General features: G+C 36.5%; 2 protein-coding genes and 1 long non-coding RNA gene across 3 annotated transcripts; 1 reads left to right on the forward strand and 2 right to left on the reverse strand.

Moving 5' to 3' along the window:
- The first annotated feature begins 391 nt into the window (after positions 1 to 391).
- Positions 392 to 2,605, forward strand: LOC117328485. Its single transcript, XM_033886020.1, has 2 exons — positions 392 to 583; positions 1,563 to 2,605. The coding sequence occupies exons 1-2, from the start codon at positions 392 to 394 to the stop codon at positions 2,196 to 2,198; spliced, it is 828 nt and encodes a 275-aa protein (XP_033741911.1). The 3' UTR covers positions 2,199 to 2,605.
- A 1,185-nt stretch (positions 2,606 to 3,790) lies between these two features.
- LOC117328188 lies at positions 3,791 to 7,426 on the reverse strand. The gene is made up of 2 exons (XR_004532920.1): positions 4,191 to 7,426; positions 3,791 to 4,117 (listed from the first exon to the last, which is right to left on the reverse strand). It is a non-coding gene; the product is annotated as an uncharacterized LOC117328188 (long non-coding RNA).
- Positions 7,427 to 15,630: 8,204 nt separating this feature from the next.
- Positions 15,631 to 27,927, reverse strand: LOC117328189 (ectonucleotide pyrophosphatase/phosphodiesterase family member 5-like). The gene is made up of 4 exons (XM_033885605.1): positions 26,986 to 27,927; positions 26,449 to 26,622; positions 19,774 to 19,998; positions 15,631 to 16,681 (listed from the first exon to the last, which is right to left on the reverse strand). Exons 1-4 carry the CDS (start codon positions 27,830 to 27,832, stop codon positions 16,476 to 16,478), a joined length of 1,452 nt encoding a protein of 483 aa, XP_033741496.1. The 5' UTR covers positions 27,833 to 27,927; the 3' UTR covers positions 15,631 to 16,475.
- Positions 27,928 to 27,993: the final 66 nt, after the last annotated feature.

Here is a 27,993-nt window from a genome sequence, read left to right on the forward strand (position 1 = left end):
CATCCATACCAACATGAGAGCCTGGTAGAACTTTGTGTAAATGATAAAAGACATAATTTGTATTTACACCAGCTGGCATGGTTTTTAATATCCCTTCAATGTGTAAACTTTGTTAACATTTATAATTTGGAGTTATCGTGATCTAAATTAAGTATTTGGTATCGTTTTGAGTTTCTACAATGTATTGACATTCCTTGAGCAGTCTGACATTATAAATGTTAATGTCTGTCGGTTCTACAATGTATTGACATTCCTCGAGCAGTCTGACATTATGAATGTTAATGTCAGTCGGTTCTACAATGTATTGACATTCCTCGAGCAGTCTGACATTATAAATGTTAATGTCTGTCGGTTCTACAATGTATTGACATTCCTCGAGCAGTCTGACATTATGAATGTTAATGTCAGTCGGTTCTACAATGTATTGACATTCCTCGAGCAGTCTGACATTATGAATGTTAATGTCAGTCGGTTCTACAATGTATTGACATTCCTCGAGCAGTCTGACATTATGAATGTTAATGTCAGTCGGTTCTACAATGTATTGACATTCCTCGAGCTGTCTGACATTATGAATGTTAATGTCAGTCGGTCAATGTATTGACATTCCTCGAGCTGTCTGACATTATGAATGTTAATGTCAGGCGGTCAATGACATTCTTGGAGCTACTAACTGTTGATTTTCCCTAGAACTTTATGATTATGTTATGAAATGTTTGTGTCCGACAATGATCTAGCACCATACAAGAGTTGAAGGGTCATCGATAAAATTATGCTCAAAGTCCTATGAATACAACTACATCAGCTAGTTTTCAAATAGAAATTTACCCAATATTCTTTATAAACCCTTGCAGTATATATGAAGCCCATTGTGCTAGTCACTACCAACTCCATCACTATATGATAGTCCAAGCACATGTTGTATGTGGAGGTCTTAAACCAAATGAAAAACCAAAATCATAACTTAGGTTTTTCGTGATGGGTTAGTAGCACTGGCACACAATTCAATGCCAATGAATGTGACTCGGTCAATATTAACTAGTAATAATGGTGCTTTAAAACATTTGTTACTGATGTATTAAAAAAAGTTACTGATATACTAAAATAAGTTACTACATGTACATGCTAAATGTCGTCCCCCTTAACAGTTGTTTATATATTCTAATTTCAAAACAGTTGACCTCTATGACCTTGAAACTACATCAAGGAAATTTAAATGAAAAAAGAAAAAAAAATCGATTCCAGCATCATAAGATATTACATTCAGGTTTGAACACAATTGGAAACAATGATTTTGAAAGTAGTCATCTCTTTTTTTTTTTAAATTAATGATATTCTTTTGACATTCTGTAGGCCATCTATTATTTATCACAGATCTTGCTATTACCAGCACACACTTATAATCTAAGATCAGGACAGCAACATGAATTATCTCCCCTTTCAAAGGGGATAAAAATACATTAAGACAGCTAGAATAAGACACAGGCTTTCTTCAGTTTACAGTGAGAGATATAAGGAATTACTAGGGGTAACCATATTAATGAGACACAACTATATAGCAGATAAAGTACAGGAAGCGACAGTTAAAACATGTTATTCGTGCCATGGACAAGGACAAAACAAAATGTGGTACACAGCTTTTGAAGGACATAACTTTACTTCAGGCCATTTATTGGATTGACAGTGCGTGGAAGGAAGTCGATGTGACAACCATCACAAAGTGTTTTATAAAATGTGGGTTTTCAGAATCTCAACAACGCATACATGACGATGATGATAATGATGACGACAATGATGATGATGTTCCTCTGTCAGTGCTTGCTTTGTCTAGGGACTTGTTCGACTGTGACTTTAAAGATTTGGTTGCGATTGACCAATCGATGGCCACCTGTGACCTAGCTCTCACCGACTGGAACAAGGATGCCAAAGACATACTGCAGGATATAACTGTAGATGATCCAGCACTCAGTGATGATGATGGTGATGATGAGCAAGGAGATGATGAAGATAAACCCTGCTCAATTTGTGAGGGCGAGTTCTATATCAAGCGATTGCGAGCACTAGCCATTTCTCAGGGGAAATCCAAAATGTTAAATCATGTCATGGGAGTTGATGAGTGTCTACTTGAAATGAGAATGGATAATGTAGAAGGACTAGTACAGCAGTCGAAGATATCCGACTTCTTTCTTCAGAAGTAATCATCTTTCCTTGATTGTATAAACTGTCCTCCTGTACATCCTCCTGTACACACTAGATGATATATTTTTTAGTACATGTATTTTGTATTAATGTTACATTTTCATGAAATGTTACAACAAGTAATTTTTATGTTTTATAATATGATGCAGTATGTAGTGTATTTATTGATTAGAATTGGTGCAATATTGATACATTGATTGGGTAAACAAATAGTGCTGTGAAATTAACTGTGATCAATGAGTAGTGTTTTATGTAACATTTTACATTAGCATTATCTTAAGTTTGGTAAATGTTTTACAGAATTGTTACTGTTTTTTAATCAAATGTAATTTTTATGTTGAGCAATAGTATAAAATGGTGCTGTATATATGTATTTATTTAATACTGTAATAAAATGTGAACCTTATTTTATAGCTTGTTATACTTTATAAAGGGCTACTGGTGATCAAATTTCACAGTATGAATGGAACCTCTATATAAAGGGCACCTGTCTATAAAGGGCACTTTTGTTGCTTCCCTTGGATGGCCTTTATAGACAGGTTTGACTGTATTTATACTTCCGAAGAATGAAATCACACCAACAATTTCATAGGCGGCGCGTTGATTGGCTGAGATGACCTCCTACTGGGTATCGTTAGATCTTGTATTGCAGTGTATCGTAGAGTATCATAGAGGAGGGGAACTACAAGTCCAATTTCAATTAGATTGATAAACCACATGTCAATAATGTGGAACAATTAAGGATCCCAGAGGGCACTCATCACTCATTTATCTATTTGATCTTTTCTCTACTTTTCCCTTCTTTTCTCTTTCCCTCTTAATAATCTGATGACAAGGAAAACACATGAAATAGAAGAAAGATTAAAGAACTTTCTGAGAAATAGCAATAACAAACTTCAACTGTAAAATTCTAAAATAGCTGCCTGTCTGCCATTTTGTTTTCCTGCAGATCAGACTCAATTTTAAAAAGGCACAATAAGGGACTGTGGGGAACCTGCTTCTGAAGTTTGAGAAATGTCCTTCAATATCTTCTCAAGAAATAGCAATATCAAACTTCAACTGTCAAAATCCAAAATGGCTGCCTCTCGACCATTTTGTTTTCCAAATCAGACTCAAAATTGACTGAGCACAACTTTAGGGACCAAGGGGAACCTCATGTGAAGTTTGAGAAATATTCCTCCAGTACTGAGTAGTACTTCTTAAGAAATAGCCATAACAAGGATGGTTAACAGATGGACGATGATGAACCACAGAATATCCCACCTTCTGATGATGGTTGATGTTCCTGTATCTGCCTCTACAAGCTTACCACTAAATATAGCTAAATACCCAATACAAAATGTACATGGAAATGTCAAATGTTAAAGGAATGCGAAGTAACATTTTATCAGCAATCAGTGATCACAGCACCAATATGATGAGAATCTCGATTTTAACAAATTTCAAGAGAATCTACCTGTGATCAATTTTTGAATGTGGAACAAGTATTCAATATGTTAGTAATCTCTGTAAATACTAGCTTTACATACTTAAAACTACTGTCTTTATTTTAACAAATATCACTTGAATTGAAACAATATCTGTGCAGCTGAACATTGACAAATTAACTTTACACAACTAACAATGCAAATATTGAAATAACAACCAGTATGTTTGACTTAATTTACCTACACTCCAAACCCTCATACACCGTTCAACCTAACTCGACTGTATGTATCCTCATACAAACTAAACCTGACTAGACTGTATGTACCCTCATACAAACTAAACCTAACTAGACTGTATGTACCCTCATACACCACTCAACCTAACTAGACTGTATGTACCCTCATACACCACTCAACCTAACTAGACTGTATGTACCCTCATACACCACTCAACCTAACTAGACTGTATGTACCCTCATACACCACTCAACCTGACTAAACTGTATGTACCCTCATACAAACTAAACCTAACTAGACTGTATGTACCCTCATAAACCACTCAACCTAACTAGACTGTATGTACCCTCATACACCACTCAACCTAACTAGACTGTATGTACCCTCACACACCACTCAACCTAACTCGACTGTATGTACCCTCATACAAACTAAACCTAACTAGACTGTATGTACCCTCATACACTGTTCAACCTAACTCGACTGTATGTACCCTCATACAAACTAAACCTAACTAGACTGTATGTACCCTCATACACTGTTCAACCTAACTCGACTGTATGTACCCTCATACAAACTAAACCTAACTAGACTGTATGTACCCTCATACACCACTCAACCTAACTAGACTGTATGTACCCTCATACACCACTCAACCTAACTAGACTGTATGTACCCTCATACAAACTAAACCTAACTAGACTGTATGTACCCTCATACACCACTCAACCTAACTAGACTGTATGTACCCTCATACACCTTTCAACCTAACTCGACTGTATGTATCCTCATACAAACTAAACCTAACTCGACTGTATGTACCTTCATACACCACTCAACCTAACTAGACTGTATGTACCCTCATACAAACTAAACCTAACTAGACTGTATGTACCCTCATACAAACTAAACCTAACTAGACTGTATGTACCCTCATACACCACTCAACCTAACTAGACTGTATGTACACTCATAGAAACTCAACCTAACTAGACTGTATGTACCCTCATACACCACTCAACCTAACTAGACTGTATGTACCCTCATACACCACACAACCTAACTCGACTGTATGTACCCTCATACACCACTCAACCTAACTAGACTGTATGTACCCTCATACACCACTCAACCTAACTCGACTGTATGTACCCTCATACACCACTCAACCTAACTCGACTGTATGTACCCTCATACAAACTAAACCTAACTAGACTGTATGTACCCTCATACACCACTCAACCTAACTAGACTGTATGTACCCTCACACACCACTCAACCTAACTCGACTGTATGTACCCTCATACAAACTAAACCTAACTAGACTGTATGTACCCTCATACACTGTTCAACCTAACTCGACTGTATGTACCCTCATACAAACTAAACCTAACTAGACTGTATGTACCCTCATACACTGTTCAACCTAACTCGACTGTATGTACCCTCATACAAACTAAACCTAACTAGACTGTATGTACCCTCATACACCACTCAACCCAACTAGACTGTATGTACCCTCATACACCACTCAACCTAACTAGACTGTATGTACCCTCATACAAACTAAACCTAACTAGACTGTATGTACCCTCATACACCACTCAACCTAACTAGACTGTATGTACCCTCATACACCTTTCAACCTAACTCGACTGTATGTATCCTCATACAAACTAAACCTAACTCGACTGTATGTACCTTCATACACCACTCAACCTAACTAGACTGTATGTACCCTCATACAAACTAAACCTAACTAGACTGTATGTACCCTCATACAAACTAAACCTAACTAGACTGTATGTACCCTCATACACCACTCAACCTAACTAGACTGTATGTACACTCATAGAAACTCAACCTAACTAGACTGTATGTACCCTCATACACCACTCAACCTAACTAGACTGTATGTACCCTCATACACCACACAACCTAACTCGACTGTATGTACCCTCATACACCACTCAACCTAACTAGACTGTATGTACCCTCATACACCACTCAACCTAACTCGACTGTATGTACCCTCATACACCACTCAACCTAACTCGACTGTATGTACCCTCATACAAACTAAACCTAACTAGACTGTATGTACCCTCACACACCACTCAACCTAACTCGACTGTATGTACCCTCATACACCACACAACCTAACTAGACTGTATGTACCCTCATACACCACTCAACCTAACTAGACTGTATGTACCCTCATACAAACTAAACCTAACTAGACTGTATGTACCCTCATACAAACTAAACCTAACTAGACTGTTTGTACCCTCATACACCACTCAACCTGACTTGACTGTATGTACCCTCATACACCACTCAACCTGACTTGACTATGTTTGTTCACACAGGATTAAGTGCTGAATATCCATACTTAGTTCACACACCATACCCTCATACATCACTCTTTAACTCAAATATGTTATACATTTTAATCACATCACTCATTTGCATAGTTTTCTCCCTGTTTTTCTTACATGCATATTGCCATAACCTTCTTGTCCTTAGGACAATGTCATACAGTTTATACTCGGTATAAAACATACCTCTCCCTCAGGGATATCTAGTCCGTCGGACAATGTCAAACAGTTTATACTCGGTATAAAACATACCTCTCCCTTGGGGATATCTAGTCCGTGGGACAATGTCAAACAGTTTATACTCGGTATAAAACATACCTCTCCCTTGGGGATATCTAGTCTGTGGGACAATGTCAAACAGTTTATACTGGGTATAAAACATACTTCTCCCTGGGGGATATCTAGTCCGTGGGACAATGTCATACTGTTTGTACTGGGTATAAAACATACCTCTCCCTCGGGGATATCTAGTCCGTGGGACAATGTCATACTGTTTATACTGGGTATAATACATACGTCTCCCTCGGGGATATCTAGTCCGTGGGACAATGTCATACTGTTTATACTGGGTATAATACATACCTCTCCCTCGGGGATATCTAGACCGTGGGACAATGTCAAACTGTTTATACTCAGGGATATCTAGCTTCATATGGTAGGTTAAATTGACCAATATCTTCCCACTAAAATTAAGGATGGGTTCTGTAAAAGTTATCCACTTACCAAACCATTTCCTCAGGAAAAGCCTGACCCAGTTCTTATCCCTGAAAGATATCTATGTTAACCAGACCCATTTCCTCCCTCAGATATATCAAAGTTAACCTGACCCATTTCCTCCCTAAGTGATATCAAAGGTAACCTGACCCATTTCCTCCCTCAGTGATATCAAAGTTAACCTGACCCATTTCCTCCCTCAGTGATACCAAAGTTAACCTGACCCATTTCCTCCCTCAGAGATATCAAAGTTAACCTGACCCATTTCCTCCCTCAGTGATATCAAAGTTAACCAAACTCATTTCCTCCCTCAGTGATATATTTCAAAGTTAACTTGACCCATTTCCTCCATCAGTGATATCAAAGGTAAACTGACCCATTTCCTCCCTCAGAGATATCAAAGTCAACCTGACCCATTTCCTCCCTCAGATATATCAAAGTTAACCTGACCCATTTCCTCCCTCAGAGATATCAAAGGTAACCTGACCCATTTCCTCCCTCAGAGATATCAAAGTTAACCTGACCCATTTCCTCCCTCAGAGATATCAAAGTTAACCAGACCCATTTCCTCCCTCAGAGATATCAAAGTTAACCTGACCCATTTCCTCCCTCAGAGATATCAAAGGTAAACTGACCCATTTCCTCCCTCAGAGATATCAAAGGTAACCTGACCCATTTCCTCCCTCAGAGATATCAAAGGTAAACTGACCCATTTCCTCCCTCAGAGATATCAAAGTTAACCAGATCCATTTCCTTCATTAGAGATATCAAAGTTAACCTGACCCATTTCCTCCCTCAGAGATATCAAAGGTAACCTGACCCATTTCCTCCCTCAGTGATATCAAAGTTAACCTGACCCATTTCCTCCCTCAGATATATCAAAGTTAACCTGACCCATTTCCTCCCTCAGTGATATCAAAGTTAACCTGACCCATTTCCTCCCTTAGACATATCAAAGTTAACCAGATCCATTTCCTCCCTCAGAGATATCAAAGTTAACCTGACCCATTTCCTTCATTAGAGATATCAAAGTTAACCTGACCCATTTCCTTAATAAGAGATACCAAAGTTAACCAGACCCATTTCCTTCATTAGAGATATCAAAGTTAACCTGACCCATTTCCTCCCTCAGAGATATCAAAGGTAAACTGACCCATTTCCTCCCTCAGAGATATCAAAGTTAACCTGACCCATTTCCTCCCTCAGTGATATCAAAGTTAACCTGACCCATTTCCTCCCTTAGACATATCAAAGTTAACCAGATCCATTTCCTCCCTCAGAGATATCAAAGTTAACCTGACCCATTTCCTTCATTAGAGATATCAAAGTTAACCTGACCCATTTCCTTAATAAGAGATACCAAAGTTAACCAGACCCATTTCCTCCCTTAGAGATATCAAAGTTAACCTGACCCATTTCCTCCCTCAGTGATATATTTCAAAGTTAACTTGACCCATTTCCTCCCTCAGTGATATCAAAGGTAAACTGACCCATTTCCTCCCTCAGAGATATCAAAGTTAACCTGACCCATTTCCTCCCTCAGAGATATCAAAGTTAACCTGACCCATTTCCTCCCTCAGAGATATCAAAGGTAACCTGACCCATTTCCTCCCTCAGAGATATCAAAGTTAACCTGACCCATTTCCTCCCTCAGAGATATCAAAGTTAACCAGACCCATTTCCTCCCTCAGTGATATCAAAGGTAAACTGACCCATTTCCTCCCTCAGAGATATCAAAGTCAACCTGACCCATTTCCTCCCTCAGATATATCAAAGTTAACCTGACCCATTTCCTCCCGCAGACATATCAAAGTTAACCGGACCCATTTCCTCCCTCAGTGATATCAAAGTTAACCTGACCCATTTCCTCCCTCAGAGATATCAAAGTTAACCTGACCCATTTCCTCCCTCAGTGATATCAAAGTTAACCTGACCCATTTCCTCCCTCAGTGATATCAAAGTTAACCTGACCCATTTCCTCCCTCAGAGATATCAAAGTTAACCTGACCCATTTCCTCCCTCAGTGATATCAAAGTTAACCTGACCCATTTCCTCCCTCAGTGATATCAAAGTTAACCTGACCCATTTCCTCCCTTAGAGATATCAAAGTTAACCTGACCCATTTCCTCCCTCAGAGATATCAAAGTTAACCTGACCCATTTCCTCCCTCAGTGATATCAAAGTTAACCTGACCCATTTCCTCCCTTAGAGATATCAAAGTTAACCTGACCCATTTCCTCCCTCAGATATATCAAAGTTAACCTGACCCATTTCCTTAATAAGAGATACCAAAGTTAACCTGACCCATTTCCTCCCTCAGAGATATCAAAGTTAACCTGACCCATTTCCTCCCTCAGAGATATCAAAGTTAACCAGATCCATTTCCTCCCTCAGATATATCAAAGTTAACCTGACCCATTTCCTTCATTAGAGATATCAAAGTTAACCTGACCCATTTCCTCCCTCAGATATATCAAAGTTAACCTGACCCATTTCCTCCCTCAGAGATATCAAAGTTAACCTGACCCATTTCCTCCCGCAGATATATCAAAGTTAACCTGACCCATTTCCTCCCTCAGAGATATCAAAGTTAACCTGACCCATTTCCTCCCTCAGAGATATCAAAGTTAACCTGACCCATTTCCTTAATAAGAGATACCAAAGTTAACCTGACCCATTTCCTCCCTCAGATATATCAAAGTTAACCTGACCCATTTCCTCCCTCAGAGATATCAAAGTTAACCTGACCCATTTCCTCCCGCAGACATATCAAAGTTAACCTGACCCATTTCCTCCCTCAGTGATATCAAAGTTAACCTGACTCATTTCCTCCCTCAGTGATATCAAAGGTAAACTGACCCATTTCCTTAATAAGAGATACCAAAGTTAACCTGACCCATTTCCTCCCTCAGATATATCAAAGTTAACCAAACTCATTTCCTCCCTCAGTGATACCAAAGTTAACCTGACCCATTTCCTCCCTCAGATATATCAAAGTTAACCAAACTCATTTCCTCCCTTAGAGATATCAAAGTTAACCTGACCCATTTCCTCCCTCAGATATTTCAAAGTTAACTTGACCCATTTCCTCCATCAGTGATATCAAAGGTAAACTGACCCATTTCCTCCCTCAGAGATATCAAAGTCAACCTGACCCATTTCCTCCCTCAGATATATCAAAGTTAACCTGACCCATTTCCTCCCTCAGATATATCAAAGTTAACCTGACCCATTTCCTCCCTTAGAGATATCAAAGTTAACCTGACCCATTTCCTCCCTCAGAGATATCAAAGTTAACCAAACTCATTTCCTCCCTCAGATATATCAAAGGTAAACTGACCCATTTCCTCCCTCAGATATATCAAAGTTAACCTGACCCATTTCCTCCCTCAGACATATCAAAGGTAACCAGACCCATTTCCTCCCTCAGTGATACCAAAGTTAACCTGACCCATTTCCTCCCTCAGAGATATCAAAGTTAACCTGACCCATTTCCTCCCTTAGAGATATCAAAGTTAACCTGACCCATTTCCTCCCTCAGATATATCAAAGTTAACCTGACCCATTTCCTCCCTCAGATATATCAAAGTCAACCTGACCCATTTCCTCCCTTAGAGATATCAAAGTTAACCTGACCCATTTCCTCCCTCAGAGATATCAAAGTTAACCTGACCCATTTCCTCCCTTAGAGATATCAAAGTTAACCTGACCCATTTCCTCCCTCAGAGATATCAAAGTTAACCTGACCCATTTCCTCCCTCAGTGATATCAAAGTTAACCAAACTCATTTCCTCCCTCAGATATATCAAAGTTAACCTGACCCATTTCCTCCCGCAGACATATCAAAGTCAACCTGACCCATTTCCTCCCTCAGATATATCAAAGTTAACCTGACCCATTTCCTTCATTAGAGATATCAAAGTTAACCTGACCCATTTCCTCCCTCAGATATATCAAAGTTAACCTGACCCATTTCCTCCCTCAGATATATCAAAGTTAACCTGACCCATTTCCTTAATAAGAGATACCAAAGTTAACCTGACCCATTTCCTCCCTCAGATATATCAAAGTTAACCTGACCCATTTCCTCCCTCAGATATATCAAAGTTAACCTGACCCATTTCCTCCCTTAGAGATATCAAAGTTAACCTGACCCATTTCCTCCCTCAGATATATCAAAGTTAACCTGACCCATTTCCTCCCTCAGTGATATCAAAGTTAACCTGACCCATTTCCTCCCTCAGTGATATCAAAGTTAACCTGACCCATTTCCTCCCTCAGAGATATCAAAGTTAACCTGACCCATTTCCTCCCTCAGTGATATCAAAGTTAACCTGACCCATTTCCTCCCTCAGTGATATCAAAGTTAACCTGACCCATTTCCTTAATAAGAGATATCAAAGTTAACCAAACTCATTTCCTCCCTCAGTGATATATTTCAAAGTTAACCTGACCCATTTCCTCCCTCAGTGATATATTTCAAAGTTAACTTGACCCATTTCCTTAATAAGAGTTATCAAATTAACCTGACCCATTTCCTCCCTCAGTGATATCAAAGTTAACCTGACTCATTTCCTCCCTCAGTGATATCAAAGGTAAACTGACCCATTTCCTTAATAAGAGATACCAAAGTTAACCTGACCCATTTCCTCCCTCAGATATATCAAAGTTAACCAAACTCATTTCCTCCCTCAGTGATACCAAAGTTAACCTGACCCATTTCCTCCCTCAGATATATCAAAGTTAACCAAACTCATTTCCTCCCTTAGAGATATCAAAGTTAACCTGACCCATTTCCTCCCTCAGATATTTCAAAGTTAACTTGACCCATTTCCTCCATCAGTGATATCAAAGGTAAACTGACCCATTTCCTCCCTCAGAGATATCAAAGTCAACCTGACCCATTTCCTCCCTCAGATATATCAAAGTTAACCTGACCCATTTCCTCCCTCAGATATATCAAAGTTAACCTGACCCATTTCCTTAATAAGAGATATCAAATTAACCTGACCCATTTCCTCCCTCAGTGATATCAAAGTTAACCAGACCCATTTCCTCCCTCAGAGATATCAAAGTTAACCAGACCCATTCCCTCCCTCAGATATATCAAAGTTAACCTGACCCATTTCCTTAATAAGAGATACCAAAGTTAACCTGGCCCATTTCCTCCCTAAGTGATATCAAAGGTAACCTGACCCATTTCCTCCCTCAGTGATATCAAAGTTAACCTGACCCATTTCCTCCCTCAGTGATACCAAAGTTAACCTGACCCATTTCCTCCCTCAGAGATATCAAAGTTAACCTGACCCATTTCCTCCCTCAGTGATATCAAAGTTAACCAAACTCATTTCCTCCCTCAGTGATATATTTCAAAGTTAACTTGACCCATTTCCTCCCTCAGTGATATCAAAGGTAAACTGACCCATTTCCTCCCTCAGAGATATCAAAGTCAACCTGACCCATTTCCTCCCTCAGATATATCAAAGTTAACCTGACCCATTTCCTCCCTCAGAGATATCAAAGGTAAACTGACCCATTTCCTCCCTCAGAGATATCAAAGTTAACCAGATCCATTTCCTCCCTCAGATATATCAAAGTTAACCAGATCCATTTCCTCCCTCAGATATATCAAAGTTAACCTGACCCATTTCCTCCCTCAGAGATATCAAAGTTAACCTGACCCATTTCCTCCCTCAGATATATCAAAGTTAACCTGACCCATTTCCTTAATAAGAGATATCAAATTAACCTGACCCATTTCCTCCCTCAGTGATATCAAAGTTAACCAGACCCATTTCCTCCCTCAGAGATATCAAAGTTAACCTGACCCATTTCCTCCCTCAGAGATATCAAAGTTAACCAGATCCATTTCCTCCCTCAGATATATCAAAGTTAACCTGACCCATTTCCTCCCTCAGATATATCAAAGTTAACCTGACCCATTTCCTCCCTTAGAGATATCAAAGTTAACCTGACCCATTTCCTCCCTTAGAGATACCAAAGTTAACCTGACCCATTTCCTCCCTTAGAGATATCAAAGTTAACCTGACCCATTTCCTCCCTTAGAGATATCAAAGTTAACCTGACCCATTTCCTCCCTCAGTGATATATTTCAAAGTTAACTTGACCCATTTCCTCCCTCAGTGATATCAAAGGTAAACTGACCCATTTCCTTCCTCAGAGATATCAAAGTTAACCTGACCCATTTCCTCCCTCAGAGATATCAAAGTTAACCTGACCCATTTCCTCCCTCAGATATATCAAAGTTAACCTGACCCATTTCCTCCCTCAGAGATATCAAAGGTAACCTGACCCATTTCCTCCCTCAGAGATATCAAAGTTAACCAGATCCATTTCCTCCCTCAGTGATATCAAAGGTAACCTGACCCATTTCCTCCCTCAGAGATATCAAAGTTAACCTGACCCATTTCCTCCCTCAGAGATATCAAAGTTAACCTGACCCATTTCCTCCCTCAGTGATATCAAAGTTAACCAAACTCATTTCCTCCCTCAGTATATTTCAAAGTTAACTTGACCCATTTCCTCCCTCAGTGATATCAAAGGTAAACTGACCCATTTCCTCCCTCAGAGATATCAAAGTCAACCTGACCCATTTCCTCCCTCAGATATATCAAAGTTAACCTGACCCATTTCCTCCCGCAGACATATCAAAGTTAACCTGACCCATTTCCTCCCTCAGTGATATCAAAGTTAACCTGACCCATTTCCTCCCTCAGAGATATCAAAGTTAACCTGACCCATTTCCTCCCTCAGAGATATCAAAGTTAACCAGACCCATTTCCTCCCTTAGAGATATCAAAGTTAACATGACCCTATTCCTCTTGCCCTTACCTAGATGTATCATAATTAATTTCATACAGTGGAGAGTGTTACACTCAATATTATGCTAGTATATATGTATATGTATTCATTGATATCTTAAACTACACTTTGAAAATGATAATTTCATTTTCTTTCTTTTAACATCATTCTGAGATCAACAGTAAACACAGTTACATATCAATTTAACAAAGTTTTCAATGGACCTGTATCACTCACCTAATTTTTTGGAAGACTTGATTCATTTTACGGAGTTTAGTTATTGATGTGGATCTCAAATAACCTTTCTATCCTAATCTGATTGGATAGTCCTTCACCCAAGCCTACAGCTAGTCCAATATCCTGATCCTAGGTCTCTTTATTTTAAGTCATATTTGAACCTATCGACCTTGGAAATTGGTCAAGGTCATTGATTTTATCAAACTTGGTTGCCTTTCATCTCAACACAATAATGACTAAATATTATGATCCTGAGCCTCATGGCTATTCAGAACTTTTTTTAAAGGAAAGTTAACGCTGGATTGACAATGAAATGACAGACGCCACACCTCAGCATAACCCACTTGCCATGAGCTAACAATAATAAGTGAATTTTAACAACTTGCATAACTTAACTGTATATAAAAAATGTACCACACAACAATCCCGATAAAATAATATCATACAACCCTGTAATATCCAGTACTACAACACAGCTGTAGCATGAACAAAAATCATCCTTCTGTTTAATCCACAAATCATGTACAAAACAAGATAAAATTAACAAAGAGCAAAGGAATTTTTGAATGTTATATACAGCATATAAAATATTCTAACCATTGTCCACATTAACACACAGTATACACATGGTCCATATTAACACACAGTATATACATGATCCACATTAACACACAGTATATACATGATCCACATTAACACACAGTATACACATGATCCACATTAACATACAGTATATACATGATCCACATTAACATACAGTATACACATGGTCCACATTAACACACAGTATATACATGATCCACATTAACACACAGTATACACATGGTCCACATTAACACACAGTATACACATGATCCACATTAACACACAGTATACACATGGTCCACATTAACACACAGTATACACATGGTCCACATTAACACACAGTATACACATGATCCACATTAACACACAGTATACACATGGTCCACATTAACACACAGTATATACATGGTCCACATTAACACACAGTATATACATGGTCCACATTAACACACAGTATACACATGATCCACATTAACAGACAGTATACACATGGTCCACATTAACACACAGTATACACATGGTCCACATTAACACACAGTATATACATGGTCCACATTAACACACAGTATATACATGATCCACATTAACACACAGTATATACATGGTCCACATTAACACACAGTATACACATAGTCCACATTAACACACAGTATATACATGGTCCACATTAACACACAGTATATACATGGTCCACATTAACACACAGTATACACATGGTCCACATTAACACACAGTATACACATGGTCCACATTAACACACAGTATACACATGGTCCACATTAACACACAGTATACACATGGTCCACATTAACACACAGTATACACATGGTCCACATTAACACACAGTATACACATAGTCCACATTAACACACAGTATACACATGGTCCACATTAACACACAGTATACACATGGTCCACATTAACACACAGTATACACATGGTCCACATTAACACACAGTATACACATAGTCCACATTAACACACAGTATACACATGGTCCACATTAACACACAGTATACACATGGTCCACATTAACACACAGTATACACATGGTCCACATTAACACACAGTATACACATGGTCCACATTAACACACAGTATACACATGGTCCACATTAACACACAGTATACACATGGTCCACATTAACACACATCATATACATGATCCACATTAACACATGTGATCCACATTAAAACACAGCATATACATGCATGGTCCCTTTAAATTACTCTCCACGGAGATCAGAAAAGTGGTAGGAATGTAAGATATTACACCTGACAAAACTGAATATCACAGAATAATACTAGCATTACATTATATTGTGGTACAGTTTAGAAAAGACAATACAAACATAAACAAATATATTTACATTATATTGCCATTCAAACTGCTGCTTGAATAATGCTGTAAAAAACTTCCAATAGAAAACAAAACCTGAGGGTCCAGACAACTAGAGAAAATATCTTTAGCAATGCCAGTACATCATGTCTGCACTGAGAAATCACATACAATGTGTATATACAAAATAATTCTGTTCTTACATTTCCAATACATTTCTCTGAACCAAATATTGCAATAAGTATCCAATATCAGCTGTCATATGTTACAAGATATAGTTAAATTGAAATAAGAAAATGATGGCAATACCCAGTTACATTAATACAGGTTTTTTTTCATGGAATGTTTAATGATACTGGATAAGTTTTCTGATACAGGTAACAATTCCTGATAACAAGTAAATTGTATGCCCCTCTCCCTCTCCTTCAGAATCCTCCTCAGTATTAGAGTGAACCAGTAGAGGGGTATAGCCCTCCTCTTCAGAATCCTCCTCAGTATTAGAGTGAACCAGTAGAGGGGTATAGCCCTTCTTCCTCTTTAAAACTCATCCTCAGTATCAGAGTTAACCAACAATGGAACGTGTCCCCCATTTGCTGTAGTAGAAAGGCTGTGGAATGAGTTAGTCAGGGTTGTTAGTGACCCCAACTGTATTTTCCTGTGTCGTCTGTGGAAAATCTGTTGGCGACAAGCCGCAATGCTGAATATTCCTCCAATCAAAGCAATGAAGATAAGAATGACGATATCTACAACAGAAACAATGGCAATATCTACAACAGAAACAATGACAATATCTACAACAGAAACAATGACAATATCTACAACAGAAACAATGACAATATCTACAACAGAAACAATGACAATATCTACAACAGAAACAATGACAATATCTATATAACAGAAACAATGACAATATCTACAACAGAAACAATGACAATATCTACAACAGAAACAATGACAATGAGACAATATCTACAACAGAAACAATGACAATGAGACAATATCTACAACAGAAACAATGACAATGAGACAATATCTACAACAGAAACAACTACAATATCTATATAACAGAAACAATGACAATATCTACAACAGAAACAATGACAATATCTACAACAGAAACAATGACAATATCTACAACAGAAACAATGACAATATCTACAACAGAAACAATGACAATATCTATATAACAGAAACAATGACAATATCTACAACAGAAACAATGACAATATCTACAACAGAAACAATGACAATGAGACAATATCTACAACAGAAACAATGACAATGAGACAATATCTACAACAGAAACAATGACAATGAGACAATATCTACAACAGAAACAATGACAATATCTATATAACAGAAACAATGACAATATCTACAACAGAAACAATGACAATATCTACAACAGAAACAATGACAATATCTATATAACAGAAACAATGACAATATCTACAACAGAAACAATGACAATATCTACAACAGAAACAATGACAATATCTACAACAGAAACAATGACAATGAGACAATATCTACAACAGAAACAATGACAATGAGACAATATCTACAACAGAAACAATGACAATGAGACAATATCTACAACAGAAACAATGACAATATCTACAACAGAAACAATGACAATATCTATATAACAGAAACAATGACAATATCTACAACAGAAACAATGACAATATCTATATAACAGAAACAATGACAATATCTATATAACAGAAACAATGACAATATCTATATAACAGAAACAATGACAATATCTACAACAGAAACAATGACAATATCTATATAACAGAAACAATGACAATGAGACAATATCTACAACAGAAACAATGACAATGAGACAATATCTACAACAGAAACAATGACAATATCTATATAACAGAAACAATGACAATATCTACAACAGAAACAAAATGACACAATATCTAAACAGAAACAATGACAATATCTATATAACAGAAACAATGACAATGAGACAATATCTACAACAGAAACAATGACAATATCTATATAACAGAAACAATGACAATATCTACAACAGAAACAATGACAATATCTACAACAGAAACAATGACAATATCTACAATAGAAACAATGACAATATCTACAACAGAAACAATGACAATATCTATATAACAGAAACAATGACAATATCTACAACAGAAACAATGACAATGAGACAATATCTACAACAGAAACAATGACAATATCTACAACAGAAACAATGACAATATCTATATAACAGAAACAATGACAATATCTACAACAGAAACAATGACAATGAGACAATATCTACAACAGAAACAATGACAATGAGACAATATCTACAACAGAAACAATGACAATGAGACAATATCTACAACAGAAACAATGACAATATCTATAACAGAAACAATGACAATATCTACAACAGAAACAATGACAATATCTACAATAGAAACAATGACAATATCTACAACAGAAACAATGACAATATCTATATAACAGAAACAATGACAATATCTACAACAGAAACAATGACAATGAGACAATATCTACAACAGAAACAATGACAATATCTACAACAGAAACAATGACAATATCTATATAACAGAAACAATGACAATATCTACAACAGAAACAATGACAATGAGACAATATCTACAACAGAAACAATGACAATGAGACAATATCTACAACAGAAACAATGACAATGAGACAATATCTACAACAGAAACAATGACAATATCTATATAACAGAAACAATGACAATATCTATATAACAGAAACAATGACAATATCTACAACAGAAACAATGACAATATCTACAACAGAAACAATGACAATATCTATATAACAGAAACAACCTCCAAAATTCACAAAAATTTCAGCATTTCACAAAAAAAAAACAAAAAAAACTTTGTTTTTGTTTTTTTGTTTGTTTTTGTTTAACATTCTATTAACAGCCAGGGTCAGTTAAGGACGTGCCAGGTTTTGGAGGTGGAGGAAAGCTGGAGTACCCGGGAAAAAACTACCGGCCTACGGTCAGTACCTGGCAACTGCGCCAGAGGTGGAGGGCTAGTGATAAAGTGTCGGGACACCTAAACCACTCAGCCACCGCTCTACTTGATAGTATGGAAACATCTTGTATGCTTATTTAAGCATATTAGTAATGTGTAAATGTTGATGTACTGCAAAACAATTATCAAATTTTGCAAGATTATTTATTCTCAAATTTCACCTAAATTTGTCATCATTACCCCAGAAATCACCCTTTCTGAAAGTAAGAAGAACTAACATCTGATTTATTTAAAGATTAATTCCAATTTGGCTATAAACTAATTTACAAATCAATTGGGAAAGCAATAAAAATTGTATATCAATTTTTCTTAATCTAAGGTTTTCAACACAAAAATACTGTATAAATTCATGTAATCTGTAGTGTTTTTTAAGATGTCCACAAAAACAATGTCACTATATTCCAGGTTTGGTTGAAAAAACAATGATACTTTTTGAGAAACTGAGCTAAACACAAAAGTTTGAGGTCTGAATTCCCAGTATCCCTGATTTCCGGAGTCACTGGACCATACATTATAAATTCTGGATGATATTCAGTAAGGCTGTGTTCAGATGTCCACTTTGTGATCTAACTATATATAGATGTACCAAGTTTGGTCAAAGTTTGACCTTTTAATTGTTTTTTGAGCAATAGATCTTAACACAAAACTTTAAAGTGAAATGTTGATTTTATTCATGACTTTATGTCGCAAGCGAGAAAAACACAAACTGCCCACACAAATATTAGTTTGTTACAAAATTCTTTACCTACTAATCGTATACTTACAAACAAGAAACACATTATCAGTGTCCTCGCCCTTCAGAATTGGCCTGACGTGGTCTAAGGATCCATTGTTAGGTGCTGGTCGCAGGCCCATGATATGGCACACTAAGGGATAAATATCTACATTATGGAGAGTCTCTATCCTAGATCCTGTTTTAAATGCTGGACCCATTGCCACAAATAATGGATGCATGTCTGGAAACATGTTGTCATATCCATGGTTACCTTCTGTAAAAAAAAAAAACTCATTCTATCAGTGAATGATCTTTATACCATATGAAGAGTGCTGAATATAAGCAAAACCAATAAATCTTATCATTTATCAACAGAACAATATGGACCAATCAAGATTTTATACCAGAGGATGATTGTGTTAATAAATAGGTGACATTATTGTGTCAGTATATAGGTGACATTACTGCTTCAGTATATAGGGGACATTATTGTGTCAGTATATAGATGACATTATTGTGTCAGTATATAGGTGACATCACTGTGTCAGTATACAGGTGACATCACTGTGTCAGTATATAGGGGACATTATTGTGTCAGTATATAGAGGACATTACTGTGTCAGTATATAGGTGACATTATTGTGTCAGTATATAATATAGGTGACATTGTTACATCAGTATATAGGTGACATTATTGTGTCAGTATATAGGTGACATTACTGTGTCAGTATATAGGTGACATTATTGTGTCAGTATATAGGTGACATTATTGTGTCAGTATATAGGTGACATTATTGTGTTAGTATATAGGTGACATTATTGTGTTAGTATATAGGTGACATTACTGTGTCAGTATGTAGGGGACATTATTGTGTCAGTATATAGGTGACATTATTGTGTCAGTATATAGGTGACATTATTGTGTCAGTATATATGTGACATTACTGTGTCAGTATATAGGACATTATTGTGTCAGTATATAGGTGACAGTATTGTGTCAGTATATAGGTGACATTATTGTGTCAGTATATAGGTGACAGTATTGTGTCAGTATATATGTGACATTATTGTGTCAGTATATAGGTGACATTATTGTGTCAGTATATAGGTGACAGTATTGTGTCAGTATATATGTGACATTACTGTGTCAGTATATAGGACATTATTGTGTTAGTATATAGGTGACAGTATTGTGTCAGTATATATGTGACATTACTGTGTCAGTATATAGGACATTATTGTGTTAGTATATAGGTGACAGTATTGTGTCAGTATATAGGTGACATTATTGTGTCAGTATATAGGACATTATTGTGTCAGTATATAGGTGACATTATTGTGTCAGTATATAGGTGACATTATTGTGTCAGTATATAGATGACATTATTGTGTCAGTATATAGGTGACATTATTGTGTCAGTATATAGGTGACATTATTGTGTCAGTATATAGGCGATATCACTGTGTCAGTATATAGGTGACATTATTGTGTCAGTATATAGGTGACATTACTGTGTCAGTATATAGGTGACATTATTGTGTCAGTATAAAGGTGACATTACTGTGTCAGTATAAAGGTGACATTACTGTGTCAGTATATAGGTGACATTATTGTGTCAGTATATAGGTGACATTATTGTGTCAGTATATAGGTGACATTATTGTGTCAGTATATAGGTGACATTACTGTGTCAGTATATAGGTGACATTATTGTGTCAGTATATAGGTGACATTATTGTGTCAGTATATAGGTGATATCACTGTGTCAGTATATAGGTGACATTATTGTGTCAGTATATAGGGGACATTATTGTGTCAGTATATAGGTGACAGTATTGTGTCAGTATATAGGTGATATCACTGTGTCAGTATATAGGTGACATTACTGTGTCAGTATATAGGGGACATTACCGTGTCAGTATATAGAGGACATTATTGTGTCAGTATATAGGTGACATCACTGTGTCAGTATATAGGTGACATCACTGTGTCAGTATATAGGTGACATCACTGTGTCAGTATATAGAGGACATTACTGTGTCAGTATATAGATGACATTATTGTGTCTGAATATAGAGGAGATTACTGTGTCAGTATATAGGTGACATTATTGTGTCAGTATATAGGTGACATTATTGTGTCAGTATATAGGTGACATTATTGTGTCAGTATATAGGGGACATTATTGTGTCAGTATATAGGTGACATTATTGTATCAGTATATAGGTGACATTACTGTGTCAGTATATAAGTGACATTATTGTGTCAGTATATAGGTGACATTATTGTCAGTATATAGGTGACATCACTGTGTCAGTATATAGGTGGCATTATTGTGTCAGTATATAGGTGACATCACTGTGTCAGTATATAGGTGGCATTATTGTGTCAGTATATAGGTGACATCACTGTGTCAGTATATAGGTGACATTATTGTGTCAGTATATAGATGACATTATTGTGTCAGTATATAGGTGACATTATTGTGTCAGTATATAGGTGACCTTATTGTGTCAGTATATAGGTGACATCACTGTGTCAGTATATAGGTGACATTATTGTGTCAGTATATAGGTGACCTTATTGTGTCAGTATATAGGTGACATTACTGTGTCAGTATATAGGTGACATTACTGTGTCAGTATATAGGTGACATTATTGTGTCAGTATATATGTGACATTATTGTGTCAGTATATATGTGACATTATTGTGTCAGTATAAAGGTGACATTACTGTGTCAGTATATAGGTGACATTATTGTGTCAGTATATATGTGACATTATTGTGTCAGTATAAAGGTGACATTACTGTGTCAGTATATAGGTGACATTATTGTGTCAGTATATATGTGACCTTATTGTGTCAGTATATAGGTGACATTACTGTGTCAGTATATAGGTGACATCAATGTGTCAGTATATAGGTGACATTACTGTGTCAGTATATAGGTGACATTACTGTGTCAGTATATAGAGGACATTACTGTGTCAGTATATAGATGACATCATTGTGTCAGTATATATGTGACATTACTGTGTCAGTATATAGGTGACATTATTGTGTCAGTATATAGGTGACATTATTGTGTCAGTATATAGGGGACATTATTGTGTCAGTATATAGGTGACATTATTGTGTCAGTATATAGGTGACATTATTGTGTCAGTATATAGGTGACATTATTGTGTCAGTATATAGATGACATTACTGTGTCAGTATATAGGTGACATTACTGTGTCAGTATATATGTGACATTATTGTGTCAGTATATAGGACATTATTGTGTCAGTATATAGGTGACATCACTGTGTCAGTATATAGGTGACATTATTGTGTCAGTATATAGGTGACATTATTGTGTCAGTATATAGATGACATTATTGTGTCGGTATAAAGGTGACATCACTGTGTCAGTATATAGGTGACATTATTGTGTCAGTATATAGGTGACATTATTGTGTCAGTATATAGGTGACATTATTGTGTCAGTATATAGGTGACATTACTGTGTCAGTATATAGGTGACATTACTGTGTCAGTATATATGTGACATTATTGTGTCAGTATATATGTGACCTTATTGTGTCAGTATATAGGTGACCTTATTGTGTCAGTATATAGGTGACATTACTGTGTCAGTATATAGGTGACATTATTGTGTCAGTATATAGATGACATTATTGTGTCAGTATAAATGCGACTTTACTGTGTCAGTATATAGGTGACATTACTGTGTCAGTATATAGGACATTATTGTGTCAGTATATAGGGGACATTATTGTGTCAGTATATAGGGGACATTATTGTGTCAGTATATAGGTGACATTATTGTGTCAGTATATAGGGGACATTATTGTGTCAGTATATAGGTGACATTACCGTGTCAGTATATAGAGGACATTATTGTGTCAGTATATAGGTGACATTACTGTGTCAGTATATAGGGGACATTATTGTGTCAGTATATAGAGGACATTATTGTGTCAGTATATAGGTGACATTATTGTGTCAGTATATAGGTGACATTACTGTGTCAGTATATAGGGGACATTACCGTGTCAGTATATAGAGGACATTATTGTGTCAGTATATAGGTGACATTATTGTGTCAGTATATAGGTGACATTATTGTGTCAGTATATAGGTGACATTATTGTGTCAGTATATAGGTGACATTATTGTGTCAGTATAAAGGTGACCTTATTGTGTTAGTATATAGGTGACATTATTGTGTCAGTATATCAGTGACATTATTGTGTCAGTATATAGGTGACCTTATTGTGTCAGTATATAGGTGACATCACTGTGTCAGTATATAGGTGACATCACTGTGTCAGTATATAGGTGACATTATTGTGTCAGTATATAGGTGACCTTATTGTGTCAGTATATAGGTGACATCACTGTGTCAGTATATAGGGGACATTACTGTGTCAGTATATAGGTGACATTATTGTGTCAGTATATAGATGACATTACTGTGTCAGTATATAGGTGACATTACTGTGTCAGTATATAGGGGACATTATTGTGTCAGTATATAGATGACATTACTGTGTCAGTATATAGGTGACATTACTGTGTCAGTATATAGGGGACATTATTGTGTCAGTATATAGGACATTATTGTGTCAGTATATAGGTGACATTACTGTGTCAGTATATAGGTGACATTATTGTGTCAGTATATAGGTGACATTATTGTGTCAGTATATAGGTGACATTATTGTGTCAGTATATAGGTGATATCACTGTGTCAGTATATAGGTGACATCACTGTGTCAGTATATAGGTGACATTATTGTGTCAGTATATAGGTGACCTTATTGTGTCAGTATATAGGTGACATTATTGTGTCAGAATATAGGGGACTTAACTGTATTGTGTTTGATTATAAGGAATATCATGTCAATGTACACATATACATATGTTTGAGCCTATGTATTGTTCTAATTTATTTTGATATATATACCATATCATCAATGAAATGATAAACTATATGCTATTTCATTTTATTGAATTTAATGGCTATGTTAACAAAACTACAAAAATATTTTGCCTTCATACCTGCAATGTGCAAAATAGTATTATTATCTAAAACTTTATATACCGTACTTGTATTTATACAAGTCCTGCACTGACCATGCTGGTAGCGATCTCCCCCAGTGCTGGAAAGCTTGGGACATTTTAGTGATCGTAATTGGATGTACATATATCAGAGACCTATATACAGAGATTGGCAACACTCTCTTTGCCTTTGTGTTTACGTAGTGGTCCCTGACCTTCCCACAATCCTTTGCGGTCGCTCGGTTCAGTCTTCACTAGACGCCATATTGGAGAAAACTTGAAAACCAGACACATAATTATCGATAATTTCTATTTGAAATCATCACCAAGATCCAATTATGTGCTTTAATTTCATTAATATCAAAGTGTAGAAGTGTCATCAATATGAAATATATCACAATTTGCTGTCCAAGTGTTTGTATTTTGAGTATGAAAGTCAAGCACAACGCAGGAAAGATCGGCGGGAATCTCCAATTTTCGAAAAGTCCCTATGGGGTTTTCGAGAATACGGATAAATGACAACAATGTGCATGATAATCAAGACCACATTCCATAAGTATGATAGTTTTTGGTCAATGTGGTAACTTTTGTAGTGGCCTAGATAAAACAATGTGCTTTTTGTGTGCGTTTAAAATTGACGATGTTTTGGTCGGACGTAATGGCTGCATAATTACAAAATTTGGACATGTCCAATAGGACCCAATGGATTTTAGAAAATAGGGATAAATGGCAACAATGTGCATGATCAATAAGACAATATCCCATAAGTATGATAGTTTTTGGTCAATGTGGTTACTTTTGTAGTGGCCAAAATAAAACGATGTGCTTTTTGTGTGCGTTTAAAATTGACGATGTTTTGGTCTGACGTAATGGCGGCTATTTACAAACTTGGACATGTCGAATAGGACCCAGTGGATTTTAGAAAATACGGATAAATGGCAACAATGTGCATGATCAATAAGACTATATCCCATAAGTTTGATAGTTTTTGGTTAATGTGGTTACTTTTGTAGTGGCCAAAATAAAACGATTTGCTTTCTGTGTGTATTTAAAATGACGATGTTTTGGTCTGACGTAATGGCGGATTAACCAGAACATGTCGAATAAGTTCCAATACTACGATACACACATGCGCAAAGCCCGATTTACCTGCGCTGGCGTGTGTTTGATAGGAGACAAGACGCTCTCGATAAGGGATATGCTTGAGTGGTCACGAATAAAGGGAGCCACTACGTGTACGGGGAAATAGCGATGTTACTAATCTCTCTGTATATATGTCTCTGCATATATGTACTTAACATTGATTCTGTGATATTTTTCAATTTCAGAATTATCTTACCAATTTAACATTGACAAAACTATCTAATAATCGTAATTTAGTTGTATACAATGTACATTCTTGATATGTTAGACCATATGTGAAACAAGTCTTTGACTCAATAAGTAAGCAAGATAAGATAAAGACTATTATTATTACTACTACTACCACCAGATATCAGTATGTCCATATGTATATGGGACATTAATTTTTAAGAGAATATGTTGTTTCTGTCTGTTAGCATCTCTAAAAACCAATTCTATTTTTTTTTATTGTGTTTAATACAAGGATTCTACTATTTTACAGAAAAAAACATTAAGATGAGATGATTACTTACTTGGCACATATGAATTATTATGACGCAATGAATATCCTTCATCTGTCACCAACAGTAAAGGCTGTATCCTCCTGTTGTGTTCGTAGTGAAATCTGTCTGGTATATCCACCCCTTTCCTGTATACCTTTAAATGGGGCACAGAAGACAGGTTCTTTACAATCTCTTCTTCCATTCCTGAAAATATATAACAGGATTACTCAAATTTAAAAGCTACATAATGTTAACATTTAATCAATTAAAACTCCTTGCAAATGTATATTTAGAAAGTATTCGAAATCTGAATCTACAGGTAACTTCTGCTGGTAGTTGTCCATGATACAGAAAAGATTATGAAAGTGTTTATTATTAAAACAATTATCCTTTAAATTGTCCCTTGTAAAATAATTAGACAACATTTATTCAAAGCATAGTACAGAATACAGCTACATCACATTCTGTTTACATAATTCAACATATTTATATAAAATGACATATTGCATAATTATGTCGGAATGAACTATCACTGTAAGGAAATAAAACTTAAAATAAAATGCATACCTTCATTTGGCAGAACACTTCCAATAGGATCTGAAGAAAATATCTGATATGATGTTGGATTGATATACATATCCAAGTCAATGATCTTTGACTCTGGTGTGGAAGCCATTCCATGGTCACTTGTAATTATCACATTTAAGTCCCCTAAGTTGTGTTCTTCAATTTTTTGCAAAAGATATCCAACAACTCCATCTAAGGCTTCAATCATTATTTTCATCTCTGGAGAATCTGGCCCAACTTCATGTCCAAGAGCATCAGGCTGTTCAAAGTACAATAGACCAAGGTTGATAGGATAGTCGTCTGTGAACCATTCAATAATTTTGTCAACCCTTGTTTCGTTTTTTACATCCGGGTTATATACCTCATACCTGTAGGGCCGAAATCCCTTTACTGCTGCGCCGTCCCCAGGCCAATATAACACACCACTGCGATGTGCATTTCCCTGTCTCTGGTTTGTCACCCAAATAGGTTCCCCTCCATTGTCAAACCACTTGGATTCAGTGGCTTGCTGTTTGTCACTGATGTGGAACACCTCATTGAAAAGTGGATCGTACATGGTGTTCCCTACGATACCATGACTTTCCTCATATAAACCAGTTACGATAGTGTAGTGGTTGGGTAACGTCTTTGTGATGAAAGCGTTCACTACTCCATGAGTAGCAGTCACACCGTCTTTTATTAGTTTGTCAAAGTTTGGCGTGGAGGCGTTATTCAAGTAGTCCCAACGGAATCCATCAAACGAAATCAGCAGACACCGAGGGCTTGGATGACATGTACAATATATAAAAGCATTTATCAAACACACTAACGTTAGTGACCTCGATCTATAAATGTTGTACGAAGACATATCAACTATTTGTCCACTGTAACAGGAAACTCGTGTTACTTGTAATAGACGGACAGACACAGACACCGACGTGGATGTTTGTTGTCATGTGTGTCGCTACCATTTACCGGAAATCAAAGGAACTCAATAAAATAGGAACCAAAGACGTGTTAACCCCTACT

This window comes from Pecten maximus, chromosome 5, assembly GCF_902652985.1.
Source record: "Pecten maximus chromosome 5, xPecMax1.1, whole genome shotgun sequence".
NCBI lineage: Eukaryota > Metazoa > Mollusca > Bivalvia > Pectinida > Pectinidae > Pecten > Pecten maximus.